General features: G+C 42.6%; 1 protein-coding gene across 1 annotated transcript in view; it reads left to right on the top strand.

Annotated features, from left to right (window-relative positions):
- The first annotated feature begins 599 nt into the window (after nt 1–599).
- LOC144673922 (uncharacterized) overlaps nt 600–15,649 on the top strand; it is a 71,642-nt gene continuing 56,592 nt past the window's right edge. The window contains exons 1-4 of the mRNA XM_078535523.1: nt 600–737; nt 5,937–6,168; nt 6,683–7,156; nt 14,098–14,255. Coding sequence (XP_078391649.1) covers nt 600–737; nt 5,937–6,168; nt 6,683–7,156; nt 14,098–14,255 — 1,002 coding nt within the window. The remainder of the gene's footprint in view (nt 738–5,936; nt 6,169–6,682; nt 7,157–14,097; nt 14,256–15,649) is intronic.

The raw sequence follows: 15,649 nt of genomic DNA, 5'->3' as shown, positions 1-15,649 counted from the left end.
AGGGGTAATCGGGAATTCTCAGCAAATTTCTCCTCGCACCAGAACACAAGGTGTGTGGATGGCAGTGACATTCAAAAGCCTAAATGTTTTCAAGGTAACAATGTGGGTCATGCTGGGGTGGATGGCTGGAAATTAATTGGTAAAGCTATTGCACTAGCCAAAGGAACCCGCAGAACATTTTGCATCAGAAAAGGAACTGGCTGTTAAAACTATAGTAGTGGTAGAGGTGAAGCCTGCCCCATCAGAACAAACAGGAAAGGGGAATATGGTTCAACCCGGTCCGGAAAATTTTTGATTACGTGTGAAGGAAGCCAGGGTAACAGGCAGTCTGCATCATTTAGTGCTGAAGGGAGAAGTGCCCCAATACTCATCCAACAGAATAGTAAACAGATTAAAATTTTAAGAGATAAATGGGCAGATAAGTCATTGATGGTGGCTTATTTTGGAATTTTTGTACCAGGTAGTTTTATGAAAGATGAAGTATTGATGAGGTATTAGTTGAATTTATGAATCTGTTTCTTTGTGTTAAGTTGACTTAGAGTCACTTTGTTAAACGAATTGTTGCGGTGCGGATTATTTATAAATCACCTTTTGAAGGGATGGATTTTCTTCTTGGTAATGATTTTTCTAGTGGAGACAGTAATCATGTTGATGTTGACCAACTTCAGAAAACTATTGCAGCCAAAGAGGAAACAGTTCTTTCCGATAACAAGAAATTGAAAGGCAACCCGATTCAGGTAGAAAATTAACCTTCATGAACGAAAGAGCAACTTGCTAATGAAAGAATAGAATTTGTGAGAACGATTGAGAAGGTAGAAGAATTGACTGAGGGCTTGAAATGTCTAGATGATAAACTTGTAGAAGCAAATTCAACGAAGGGCAATCTTCAGTTAAAAGTTGATGAGCTTCAAACAGCATGAGCAACTATGAAATATCAGTGAAATGTTAACAGGAAAAGGATTTGTTGGTGAATCAGAATAATTGGTTCAATGGAGAAGTAAAAATCTAAACTGTTAGAATTTTGTCGTGAAAAGAGTAAAAAGCTTTCTTGAACTTCAATGCAATCTGGAGGAGATGAAATGGAAATTATGTGATATGGAGTGTCACCTTCCAAAGCTGCTCCTGTGGAAATAGCCCTTTGCTGAATTGTCGTCCAGTTGAGCAAATAACTGATGCAGACAAAATTACTGATATACTAAGCTCAGTGGTGGACAACAAAACAACTAAAGTGCATGTAGAATTGGAAATCACGACATGCCAACAAAAAACATTGAAAGTTCTGAGGTGTTGGCAGGCTTAAAAGTGGACAAATCTCCAGGTACGGATGATTTGTGCCACACGGGGAGGCAAGGGAGGAGATATCAGGGAGTCTGACATAAATTTTTAATTCCTCTCAGGCCAAGGGGTGAGTGCCAGAGAACTGGAGAACAGCTAATTTAAGAAGGGTTGTAGAGATAAACCAGGGAACTACAGGCCAGTGAGTCTCACGTCAGTGTTTGGAATACTATTGGAGAAAATTCTGAAGGAGAGAATCTATCTCCACTTGGAGAGGCAATGTTTGATCAGGGATAGTCAACATGGCTTTGTCCGAGGGAGGTTATGCCTAACAAATTTGATTGATTTTTTTGAGGAGGTGACCAAGTGTGTAGATGAGGGTACTGCAGTTAATGTAGTTTATATGGATTTCTGAAAAGCCTTTGACAAGGTCCCACATGGGAGACTTATAAAGAACGCAAATGTACATGGGATGCAGGGTAATTTGATAAGCTGGATTCAAAACTGGCTTAGTCGTAGGAGACAAAATGTGATGACAGAAGGATGCTTTAGTGACTGGAAGCCAGTGCCAAGTGGCGTACCACAGGGATCTGTCCTGGGTCCTCTATTATTCAACATTTATATAAACAACATAGATGACAATGTGGGGGGTGGGATTAGTAAGTTTACGGATGCCACAAATATTGGCCTGGTGATTAACAGTGAGCTTGAGTACCTTTGGCTACAGGAAGATATAGATGGAATTGTCAAACGGGCAGATAAGTGGCAGATTGAATTTAACCCTGATAAGTGTGAGGTGATACAATTTGGAAGGAGTAATTTGACATGGACGTTTTGAATGAACGGCATGACACTAGGAAGTTCTGAGGGACTAAAGGACTTTGGCATGAGTGCCCATAGATCTCTGAAGGCGGAGGGGCATGTTAGTGGGGTGGATAAAAAAAGCATATGGGACACTTGCCTTTATCAATCGAGGCATAGGTTACATAAGTAGGGAGGCCATGTTGGAGCTGTATAGCACATTGGTGAGGCCACAGCTGGAGCACTGTGTCCAATTCTGGTCGCCTCATTATAGGAATTATAATGCTTGCACTGGAGGGTGGTGCGGAGGTGATTCACCATTATGTTCCCTGGGATGAAACATTTAAGTGATGTAGAGAGGTTGGATAGAGTTGGGTTATTTTCGTTGAAGCAGAGAAGACTGAGGGACGACCCTGATAGAGGTGTACAATATTATGAGGGGCATGGACAGGGTTGATAGGAAACAGCTCTTCCCCTTTGTTGAAGGGTCAGTCACGAGCGGACAGGCGGTTTATGGGGGATATGAGGACTATTTATTTATTACCCAGAGGGTAATGACGGTCTGTAATGCGCTGTATGGGAGGGTGGTGGAGGCGGGTTGTCTAAAATCATTTAAAAAGTACCTGGATGAGCACATGGCACGCCATAAGATACAAGGCTATGGGCCAATTTCTGCTAAATGGGATGAGGTAGGTAGCTCAGGTGTTTCTCACGTGCCAGACTCGATGGGCCGAATGATCTTTTCTGCACTGTGTGATTCTGTGATTCAACATGGCCTGGAAATGTCAATGACCAGTGTTACTGATTTACAAATGCTTGTCGGTGCTAATATACAAAATACAGCATTTGGAATTCAGGAATGTGGACAGTTTGCAAAAGATCTTTCAAAGCATGTAAAATATTGGAACGGCATATTTCATGGATTATTTAAAGGAACTGAAGGGTTGGAATGAACTATGACGCTCCAAGCAGAATGTCATTGATGTTGCTCAAGGAGAAGCGGAAAAGATCTGTTCATAATGAAATGTGGAGAAACAACAATATCATTTATAAAACATATGAATTAAAAGAGGCAGGAGTATGAAACCCTTTTGAATGAACAGTAGACGAATTGCAATAACATTGTTTAAATGGCGAAGGAATCATAACCAGAGAAGAAATTAGATGTTAATGCCGAAAAAAAATATCATTTTGACACTGATAAATCGAAATGAGAATTTAGAGCATTCGATTTTGGAAAATGAGCTTGAGGATAAAATTACAGCTACAGTGAACAAAAGGGACAATTGGGCTGTAAACTTAAATAAAATATTATTTTCTGAGTTAAAGAATGGGAATAAGACGAAAAAGAAACATAAGTGTTGAGTTTTGTTCATTCATGATTTATACATTCTGCTAATCTTGTTACATGTATTGACTTTAGGTGCGTTTTGTAATCGTGCAATACGATGTGCAATTGTGAATGGAAATGTAAAATTAATTTATATAATAGGTAATAAACTACTGTTAGAGGTTTATGATGATAACTTTGTGTCAGGTGGATGTAAGTCTATTCTAAAAAAAACTTGACTGTTGTGATGTTTTTTTTTCCTGGTGATAGGCGGAGTGCAGTTAGATTGGTTGGCTCATGGTTTGACAAACGTCTGGAGGGAGTTTATGAGACCCATAGTATCTGCTTAAGGTGGCATCTGCCACTTGGTTTAAGAGTGTGGAGTGTCTGAACACAGGTTGTCTATTGGTTTAAATTAACTGTGCATTTACTGTGAACTGTACTGGAGAGGATACATTTTGTAACTTGTGTTATCCTTATAAACATGAGTATATCTGTAAAGCTGCAGTTGTAGGTGAATAAATATTTTAATATAGTTTATCTTTCTTGTTGAATCAATATTTTATTCTTTTGTTCAAAGTTCATCAACTGACTCCTGTGACTTTATTCAGTAGCCACTCTCGTCGTATCGAAACAAACAAATAAAATTTGGGATCGACCAAGCTGGGTTGCCCCCTGGGATTACGTTTGTCCAGGAGTAATCTCAGCTGGGATCGTAACAACACACGCAAAGACACATACACAAACATACACACAAACAAACAAACACACAAAGAAATGTGAACACACACACGTACACGAGCAGGGAGACTTTCATGTGAGACCATGGTGGAGTGACGTCAAGAACCACAATGTGCCGTGAGTGCAGGAAAAGCAGCTGATTGGTGAGTAGGACTGGTGAGTATTTCTTGCCTTTAAAGTAAAAGAAAGATCCTTAGTTTGTATTTAGGTCTCTAGTGTTTTTCACTCTTTTTCTGAAAAAAAGCTTGTTAAGTGTAACATACTTAACATGCTTTTACACCAATACTGGTGTAAATAAATACAATAAAGCGTGAACGGCAGTGGACTCTTCAAGTGTAAAGAGCAGGTTTAGTAAGGTAATTAATTAATCTTTTAAATAAAGTACGATAGTGATGGCAGGATGGGTAATGTGTTGCTGCGCAGCATGTGGGAGCTTTTGGACACCAAGTTGATCCTTACCTGCAGTAACCATTTGCAGTTCGATGAACATCGAATCCGAGTTGAGGAGCTGGAGTCCAAGCTGCAGGCCTTTCGCCATATCAGGGAGGGAGAAAGTTACCTGGACACATCACTCCAGGAGGCAGTCACACCCACTCAGATTAGTAAATTCAAATTTGGTCTGTGATCAGGGACAGGAGGGTGTGACTGCAAGTGAGGCAGGTGTGGCGACTCAGGGGTAGAGTTGGTGGATCCTCGGCCCCTGCAATGGTCCAACAGTTTCAAGATCCTTGCAAGCTGTGAGGACGAGAATGGGGACTGCAGAGAGTATGAGCAAACTGAACAGGGCAACGTTTTACAGGAAGCCATGGAAGTGCGGTCAGGAATAGGAACTTAGTAGTGTTAGGGGACAGAATAATTGGGGTGATAGATATTGTTCTCTGCATCCGTGAGTCTCGGAGGCTGTATATTCTGCCCGGTTGCAGTGTTAAGAACCTCTCTTCAGAGCTGGAGAGGAACTTGCAGTGGGACGGGACTGATCTAGTTACTTTCATCGACATTGACACCAACGTTGGGACTAGAATGGAGGTTCGACTGAAAGAATTTGAACAGTAAGGAGCTAAATTAAAAAGCAGAACCTCCAGGGAAATAACCTCGGGATTACTACCTGAGCCACAGGCAAACTGGCATAGGGTAAATACAGTCAAGGGGTTAAATGCGTGGCTAAAATTTTGGTGTGGGAGGAATGGGTTTCAGTCCATTAGGCACTGCCACCAGCACTGAGGTAGAAGGGAGCTGTTCTGGTGGGACGGGCTTCTTTTGAACCGTGCCTGGACTAATGTCCTGGCGAATCGAATAACTAGGGTTGTAGCGGCGGCTTTGCACTAAATAGAGTGGGGGATGGTCCTGGAAAGAGTATACATAGGCTTACAGAGCAAAAGGAAATAGCAGCTTTGCAGGGCAGCTATTAAGGTAATGATACCCAGAGTGTGACAGGAAGGGACAGAGTGTACAAACATAAACAAAAATACAGCATCAAATAGTGTCAAGGTGAAGGGAGGAGGGGGGTTTGGTGGTGAAACTGCAAAATCAATGCCTCTTTACTTAAACGCACGTCGTATTCAGAACAAAATTAACGAATTAACGCCAAAACATAGAGGTTATGTGTATAATCTTATAGGGATAACGGAGACATTGTTACAAGGAAATCAAAGCTGGGAACTAAATATTTAGGGGCATACCAAGGCCAGGCAATATTTAGTGGTGCAGTTATAGGAATAGCACAAACAATCAAAGAACAGCTTGTACGGATGAATCTACTAATCAGTGAAAGTTGTTTGTTATCACGAAGGAGAGCAAACGTGCAAATGCATGTCGTAACTTGTTTGTTCAGAATACTGGAACTAACATTAATGATGATGAAACCTGCCTCATTGGACTTCGCATCAGAATAAAATACAAGAGAATTTATAATTGTTACACACCACTCAAGGCTTCCTGCTCGCTTGCTGAAATGCATGCTCGTGTAAGCGGTGTTGTGTTTGCCATCTACTACCCAGTATTTGCAGCTTTTGCTGTTTCAGGCAAGGGACCACAGTTCAGTGTGTATTGCATAAGTCTCACTTGAGCTACTTACATTTTGCATAAAATATTACACACTGCATTTATTGTACTTCTCTTTATTACTTTGAGGTTTTCATTGTGCAAGTTTCCTGTTCAAAGTGTTGTTCCACCATGAAAACGTGTCTCCAAGTAACGTGTACTATGCTAGTCTTTAGTTTAGGTATATTTATTACTGGCAAGTAAGTGAGGTGTTTTTGTGCAAGGCTTTGCGTCAGGTATAATAGTTGCTGTTGAGGTATTAAAAAGAGTGATACATTTATGGCTCATTGTTTCCGGCATTAATGTGCTGGGGAGGCTTTACAAGCTCCATTTATTGCCTATATATTTTAAGCCATGATTGTTGCAGCTAGGTTGGGACAGAAGGATACTTATTTTAAAAATATCTGCTTAAGTTAACACTCTTCTGGGAAGTGATGAATTCGTTGGACCAGTAAGGTGTAATTCAGCACTAATCCCGTTCTCTCTTCTTTCCAGGCAACTTGGTGACAATTATGAATCTGTCCCGAGGAAAGTGTGACCTCTCTGGATGTATCACGCGCTACCTGGTATCTATGGCAGTGTCAGACCTGCTGGTCGTTATCACTGGGGTAATCCTGAACAGGTTACGTGGTATTTATTTCCCGGTTAGTCTTCTAAGCACCACTCAAGCCTGCAGTGCTATCGCTGTCCTGACTTACGCAGCCAGAAACAGTTCGGTCTGGTTGACGGTCGCTTTCACCTTCGATCGTTGTGTTGTCATTTGTTACCTAAATCTGAAAACCAAATTTTGCACCAAGAAAACAGCATCTGTGGTTGTAGGTACCGTCTGTGCTTTCAGCTGTATTAAAAACGTACCTGATTATTTTACATATGAACCACTGTTTGTAGCGAAAAACGTGCCGTGGTTTTGCAATATCAAGTCGATATATTATGATTCAACTGGCGGGGCAGCGTATGACAGGCTGGACCGTATTCTTACTCCATGTGTACCTTTCGTTCTAATTATTATATTCAATGTTCTGACTATCAGGCACATTCTAGTAGCCAATGCAGCCCTGAATAGACTCGGGCCGAGAGTGATGGAAAGAATCTGAATGACCCCGAGATGGAGAGCCGGAGAAAGTCCATCATTTTACTGCTGTCTATATCGGGCAGCTTCATCCTGTTCTGGGTGGTATATGTTATAAATTTGATATATGTGCGAGTTACAAACAGTAAGTATTTAGCAGGCACCAAGTTAACTGACCCAAGGTCCATTCTGCAGGAAAGCGGATATATGCTGCAACTTTTCAGCTGTTGCACCAACACGTGTATTTATGCAGGGACACAGAGTAAATTCAGAGCGGAGTTAATGAATGCTGCAAAATCTCCATTTAAACTCATCCCAAAAATGAATAAATAGTTCAATTTCAAAAACTGTCTCAGCGTCTAAGTGTTCCTTCCCATGTTTTTTCATCCCCTCTCGATATTGGCTGCACATTGGATATGTTGTGCGTATCCCATCCCATTTGTTTACTTCATCACCAGCGTGAATACATCATGTGGACTCCATCCCTCTGGATCGTGGAACGGTGCCTTTGAATTGCTAAACTCTGGAAGTTCCTCCATTATTTAGGAATGGTGGCTGGAGGAAACTATGTCACTGGAGTCGTCTCTCTTTAATGCTAGTGAAGCGCAATTACTGAAATCTATGAAAAACGATGAAGTGATTGATCATGCGACCAAGTACAAACTGAGCAAATTGTCACTTTAGATATGTGACCAGTGGCAGCAGCGGTTCTAGGAAAAGACTCACCACCAAGTTTTAGGCCAATTAAGTGGACCATAAATGCTCGTCCTCCCAGCAAATTTCGCTTCTGGGTAATTAATTAGGAAAAAAGTATCACTGCCAAACAAATCCCATGGCAGATATTGCATTGCTTTAGAGCTATGATACCTGCAACATAGAGACGATTGTCTCCACATTCAAGCTCATTTCTTTCCTTTATCATCAAGTTTGCAACAGCCTTTTTACATTCTTGACTTTTCATATTCATTTTTGGGATCCCAGCCAGTTTGGCTAGGCCAGAGTTTATCTCCCATCTCGAGTTGCCCTTGTGAATGTGGTGGTAAGCTGCCTTGTTGAACTGCTGCAGTCCATGTGATGTAGGTACACCCAAAGTGTAGGTAGGGAGGGAGTTCCAGGATTTTGGTCCAGCGACAGTGAAGGATCGGCGGTATACTTCCAAGTCAAAATGGTGAGGGACTAGCAGGGGCACTTGCAAGTTGTCGTGTTCCCATATATCAGCTGCACTTGTCCTTCTGGATGGTAGTGGTCGTGGAATTGGAAGGTGATGTCAAAGGATCCTTCGTGAATCGCTACTATTTTGTAGATAGTACACACTGCTGCTACTAGTGCCTCGGTGATGGGGGGAGTGAGTGTGTGTGGGAGAGGTGCAAAACAAGGGGGTTGCTTTGTCCTGGATTATGATTATGTCAGGATTTATTGGATATTGTGGGAGTTGCGCTCATCATAGCAAGTGGGGAGCATTCCATCGCACTCCTGATTTGTGCCTTGTAGATGGTGGGCAGGGTTTGGGGAGCCAGGGGGTGAGTTACTCGCCGCAGAATGTCTAGCCACTGACCTGCTATGGTAGCCACAGTGTTCATTATAGACCAATGAGCATCTTAGATTGCTTTACTGGGATTTAGATGGAAGGTAATTCTGCTTGGCTACAGTGGCCCGGCTCTGAGTTTAACAAAGACTATAGAGGTGTGTCAGGCAGAATGTTGCAATGATAGTCCTGTGACCTTCCTTCTTACGTCAAAGGTCAAAGAAAGCTGGTCTCAAGAACATCTAACTGCCACTTCTACGTGGATACGAGTTAAATGTGTTGCAAACTGCCATGGGGAAGATGACAGAGGATGCTATTTTTGACGTCACGTTAAAGGCTTGACTAAAAATCAGCGAATACCGAAAAGAGGCAGCAGCACGTTGCAGTCAATAGAGGTTACAGGCTCCGTAGAGCTCTGCAGGCTTAGCACGGTGACTTAGCCCCTGACTGCTTGATGCCTGCCCACAATCTACAAGTCACAATTCAGGAGTGTGATGGAATACTCCCCACTTGCCTGGATGAGTGCAGCTCCCACAGCACTAAAGTTCCCCGCCAAGACACTCACCATCCTGACTTGGAAACATAACGCCGTTCCTTTACTGTCACTGGGTCAAAAATCCCGGAACTCCTTCCCTAACTGCACTGTGAGTATACCTACATCACATGGATTGCAGTGCTTAAAGAAGGCAGCTCACTACCAACTTCACAAGGGCCACAAGGGATGGGCAATAAATGCTCGCCCAACTACAGATGCCCACATCCCTGAATGAATAAATGAAAGAGGGAATGTTGGAGGCAGACAGTCTCTCTTCCAAGAGACGCACTGAAGATTCTAGAACAGGTCATATGACTCCATTATTTTATCTTCATTGTAAAGCTAAACTACCATATTAGCATAACGTGATAAACCTCTTCATAACAAAATGATTTACTTACTCTGTCCTTTTCTTTTATTTTTGTGCTTCCAAGAGACATATCCTGCAGCCAAGTAAGGATTCGTGTATGGGGATGGCAAGGGGGTGAGCGAGGGAGCGGGACTGGCCAGGGAGTGGAATGAATTATCGGAAAAGCGTTACCGATGCTGGTAGATATAAGAATCTCTCTGAAATCTGAGGATGGCACCTTGGGAATGGACACTCGACGTCCCTACTCAGCGCAAGGCGGTACGGAAACGCACTGGAAGCTGACGTCAACTGTCCATTGTTACTCAACGGCTTGTCAGCCACGTGGAGCCTGGGAGTATCGGCGTGTAGGCAAAGGAAAATTACACTTTCTGCAAGATAAAGTGTAAGTTCCCTCCAAAATGAAAAAGAGCGTTTAGTCGTATGTTCCAGGAAGATTTTTTAAAAATATATGAAAACGGCTTGCTTCATTTTACAACTAATATCTGCAAGTTTCAATTTAATTTGAAAAGGTAATGGTCTTTGCAGAGATTGAAAGTTCATTGAATTTCATTCCAATATTAAATAGTTTGTTAATGGTGACGCGATAAATATATCCCCTGGAGGAGACCCAGATACAAGTGGGAAGGGAGATGCCTTGTTTCATCTTATGCGGCCTGAGTCAGTTCAGGACACCAAATCTTCTTCAAATGAAGACAACAGCCGAAAGCTTCCAGTCCATGGAGCAGCAGACATGTGGCCCAATGATGTCCGTCGAAGCATCATGGAGGCCCTGACTTGCTGAACTCCTTGTGGATTGCCTGGGAAGTTCAGAGGTCCAAAGGGAAATTTGCATGCTCCACAGCACCTTCCATTAATGTCTCTGATTCTGAGCTGGAGTCGGAGGATTCACCCAGTTCTGATGCACTTGCCTGAATAATTACCAAAGAATAATTAGAAATATTAAAACGTAGTCCAACTTCTGGCTAATGACACATCTGGCCCGCAACTCCCTCACACTGATCACTCGAATCCCCCCTCGTCCACACGACCACCCTGGGGCCAGCCCTGCTGAACCGCTGACACCCCGGTTGACAAGCCGAATACACTGACCCGATCTGGCCAAACAAAAATGCCCGACAAACCGACTATCCCCAACCTCCAAACCAGCCCCCCGACCACATCTGTCTACCCCGTCAGAACACGCTGCCCACCGACAAGTTGACTAACCCCCGCCAGAGCTGACTCCTTCCTGCCAAGCACACTACTAACTCGTCCTGTATGGCCGCTGAGTTGACCACTCTTCCAGAACCCACTGTCCTCCGAACCACCTAAGAAGACATCATCTACCCACATGCTCAAGTCACGAACTTGCCACCTTATCCAATTTCCACCTCACACATCTGCCTTGATAACTGCCTACCACTCCATCTACCCACCTCTACAACCACATGCCTTTCTGAAATCTGCCACCTCACTCACATGCTGCCGTGTCCATCCACAAACTCAACCAGCTGGCAATTTTACCACCTACCACTACACCCAACTACCACTCTAGCAACGCACCACGCTATCTCCGCCACACTGCCCAGGTGCAGTTCAGCCACACAGTCCAACTGACACCTGACCCATCTACCATCCTTCCCATCTTTACCCTCGCACACTTACCCACACTGTCCACCTGCCACATGAGGCACCTGTCGCTCTTCCCATCTTAACCCTGCACCCACCTGTCATCTTGTGGGTTCAATCTCCTTTCCACAATTCTGCCATTTGATCGAGGCTCATAATGCACTCTTACAGTCTGAGGGGTACCAAAGTCTCAGTGCTGCTGCGTTTCAATTGAGCGGCTTATTCTTGGCCCGATCCGAGAGTTCAGGTGCATGTTGAAAACTCCATGGAGAATTGCAGGTGCAGTGATATCTCCCCGAGTCTGTTAAATATATTCTGCCCAGAAGCAGCATTGTTTAGACTGGCTTCCTATCTGCTCATTTTATTTTCTTTATGGGTATTATTTTAGCTTAATTGGATATGGACTCAGACAATTTAAAGTGTAATTATTTCTCTATGGAGCGTTTCGGAAATACTGACTCAGTGAAAGGTGACCTTTAAAGCAGAGTATGTCTTTGTTGCCGTGATCGTTAACCTGGCTAAACTCACACAATTTAGCCACTGTCACAGCACAGAGAGTGCAGAATCTGTCCATATATCCAATGTGAAGCAAAGATACCGAGAGCTGATTATTCAAAGAGAATCTCTGTCTGCAGTAAATCAACTGATCGGATTTGTATCGCCAATAGTGGCGCTTTTATTTCTTTCCCCTTCCTAAATGTTTCAGGCCGCTATTCTGTGCAGCCTGTTGAAAAACACGCTGAAACTAATGGCGAGGTCGGAAAGATTGTTGGTAGGCCTCCTTACGAGGCAGTCCACAAACAATAATTACACTCTGAAAAAGAACCATTAAAGTTTCGGAGGGCAAAAAAAAAATACATGACAATCAGGAATCATTGCATGGTTTACCGACTGGACAGTGCAATCTGGCGTAGCTTTCTGTTATACTGGGTGGTTCTGGGTGAGACACCGGGCAGGAGACCAACAATTCATCGATCGTTGCTTTGCTATCTCAGCCATGTCATGGAAAAATATATGTGTGGTCATGTCAGAGAATATGTGTCCAGGTGACTGGCTTGATGTACCTGCCATGACTGACTTACACAGAGTTAAGCAAATCTTGCTCAGTCTCGGAACAGCCAATAGTTGGAGCTGCTCTTTTGTGTTGTGGGTTCGCTCCATGCTGGGAAACGTCTCGCTAAGTGAAGGAAGCAGTCTTCCAATGGGCCGGGTAGCTATCCATGCTGTGAGCTCACAGAGTAGTAGTCAGTCCGGCACAGAAGGAGGCTATTCTACCCATGTTTCCTGCAGCGAGTCTTGGTGAAGTAGTCATCTCTGTATATTACCCTCAATAGCCCTTCTTTGTACATATTCAGCTGCACCAAGTTACTGAATGCAATTTATTTCCATGCTTTGCACAGTCTAAATCTTTTAATTATCCCGGCACGATTCACATGCGATGACTCAAGCCCAGATGAACAGCATAAATTGCTGCTCTTGCTCAAGTGACGATATTTCCATCGGCTACCTGATCCTACAATACATCTTCAGTTCCTATTGATGAAAGGCGCGTGGCCTGGTATAGTTCAGGATAGAGTAGGTATAGCAGGATCAACACTCACTTTCCAGTTGCAAAATTGAATGATCTTGGTTAGTTGTCGGGAGCTTAATACTGGTCAGTTCAATGAGTTCGCATACACTAGAAGCAAGCGTTCCAGGATAACATTGAATTTGATACATGACAAAGTTTACTCTGTTGTAGGGCAGTTACTCCTAAGATTACGATGCTTCTGAATTCACTAAAGCCGCATGCGCTCCATAAAATTGGAAATACTGGCCAGGATGCGAAAGGTTGCAGAATTAGAGACTTGATAGTAGTGCCACCTCCAGGGCGTTGAGGGAATTGTTAATGTCACTTTTAATCCAGCCGCTCACAGTTCTAACCCACAGGGTAACCAACCCTATGGTATTACTATGGCAGAATGCTGGAGCTGCCATAGGAAATATACGATACAATGTATTACAGATTTCACAGGATTTTAGTAACCAAATAAACAGAGAATTGTAACCATAATATATCGCAATAGTCGTAGCGAGCCTGATGGGATGTCAAAGATGACATCATCAATAGCAACTAAATCTGATGACAGTGGGGAAAGGCTAACGCCGCTGTTCAGATTATACTGTCAATATTTATGTACGTTAAATGGTTAAAATACTGTGGAATCATTTGTTTGTACCGGCGAGTAACCTTTACTCTAAAATGTCAAAAACTTCTGAGAGGCGAACATAAACTGCGCCGATCAGGCACAGTTGAATCTTTAGCTGAAATATGACTCCGCCCCCATTTTCCTGATGATCTCTTAGGTTAGTTTAGCCTGTGAACTGCAAGTGGTTCGAGCCTGAGTCCACTCTTTTATTCAGATAGGGGCCGAGATCATCTGAATAGATTTTTGATTATTTTGTTGTTGTCGGCTCCTAAAAAGCAATGGAAATAACTTCTACCACGTGTGATTGATTGTCCCCTCGCCCCGCCCCCCCGCCCCCCCCACCCCCCCTCCCCCACGGGAACTTGCAAATGATGCACACATTACCATTTAAAAGAGCTCCTCTGTCCTAGGTGCCCTGTTTGACCTCGATTGTCATCACCCAACAATTATCCCTATGTTTTTTTGAAAATTACTTGAGTCGACTTAAGGTCTTTTCATGTTCCACTATTTTGACTTCCAATGCAGCATACAACTGCCAGCTGCCGTTGTTGTGTTACATCTAGTCTATCGTCAACATGATCTCATTTATAACATACTCCGTCTATTGATTCTAGAATCCCCTCGAATAATGGAATGTCTGGAAGACCAGTTGGTAGAGGAAGACGGATCAGAAAACTTCGACGAGGATGTAGGCACTGCATCAACAGTAGTCGCTTTTGTCACCTTGTCCATTCTCAGTATGATATACAACTCGTACGTGACAGTCCTTAAGGTAATGACGGCTCACATTACTACAATGAAATTGTGTAACTTTATTCAGAAGTTGAGTTTATTCCTGAAATATAGCAACGGTACAGTTGTAGAACAAAATGTTTCAATATAGACATAATTCCAACCATCCCCACAGCATCAGGTTGAATTTCATTCGTCATTTCCATATGATTAATCTACATATTTTATAAACCTCCCTAATATGAGGTTTGAGGAGAAGACTGAATGCGTGGTAATATTAGAGAAACATAAAGGAGAAGAATTTGTAAATAATGAAAGAATTGCATGTGTCTAGATTCTGAACCTCTAGAGTAGTGATCAGAAGCAGTTGGTGATGTGGTGACAAATTTGTGAAGTGTTGAGCATGAGGTTTCTGAAGCCATGAGAAGAGAAAAGGGTATCAGCAAACAAAACTCTTACAAGTAATCCTGGATCACGGTAAAGAGATGAAGAAAGCATTAATTGCAGATTGATGAGAGATGGATCAATGTGAATAGATGAGAAAATCATTTATTTTGAATGCTAGAAGGTGGAATACAGCGCTGGCTAAGGAAAGCAATAACTCACAAGGATGTGAGGCGAATCATTGTGAAATGATGTGAAAAGTGCTGCCGATGAAAAGATGGGAAAAGGATCAATGTGGAGAGACGAGGCAAACAGTGACTATGGAAGCAGAGGGGATGATGTGGCCGTGGAGAGATAAGAAAAAAACATTCACTATGGAAGAGTAAAAACAGGAACATTGTTGACAGATGAGAAGGGAATTGACTGTGGGAGGAATGGAGAAAATGTTAGCTTTTAAATCGATTAGCAAATGATACAAGTCGATGGTCGGCGGGCAGAAAAATCCACAATCATAGAAAATTAAATTATAAATGTGGGATTCAATTTTAGCAAATGACAACAGTTAAGGTTAGGATTAAGCAGAAATGGAAAGGTTATGTCAAGAAGTATACAATTGGAAGTTTGACAGCTGGGCATGCACCCTGCTCTGCCATTCATTCAGATAGTGACCGATCTTTATTTTAGTGAATTAAACACACCTTGCCTTCCTGTTTATTAACATGTCTAAGTAACAAAGGCCTATCAAACTCTGTTGTTAGCATTTAAATTGGCATCCAACTTCAACAGTTTCTTTTTTTTCAATTTGGGTTGAGGGGAGAGTTCCAGATTGTGTCCAGCAAATGTCTGGAGATGTGTTCCCTCAATTCGTCCCTGAAAGACCGAACTCTACTTTTAAGGTTGTTTCCGTGTTGTTGTCGCACTGTAGATATTGTTTTGAATTATTACTGGACTAACAGTCATGGCAATTAATGAAGTAGTTATTTCAAAAACTCAATTAGATCACCCTGTAATCTTCAAGGAAACACAAGCCAAATGTGAATTTCATGCTGG

The sequence above is a fragment of the Cetorhinus maximus genome, unplaced genomic scaffold, assembly GCF_964194155.1.
Source record: "Cetorhinus maximus unplaced genomic scaffold, sCetMax3.hap1.1 HAP1_SCAFFOLD_514, whole genome shotgun sequence".
NCBI classification, from domain to species: Eukaryota; Metazoa; Chordata; class Chondrichthyes; order Lamniformes; family Cetorhinidae; genus Cetorhinus; species Cetorhinus maximus.
Note: the sequence above shows the minus strand (reverse complement) of the source record. Positions and strands in the feature narration are given on the sequence as shown.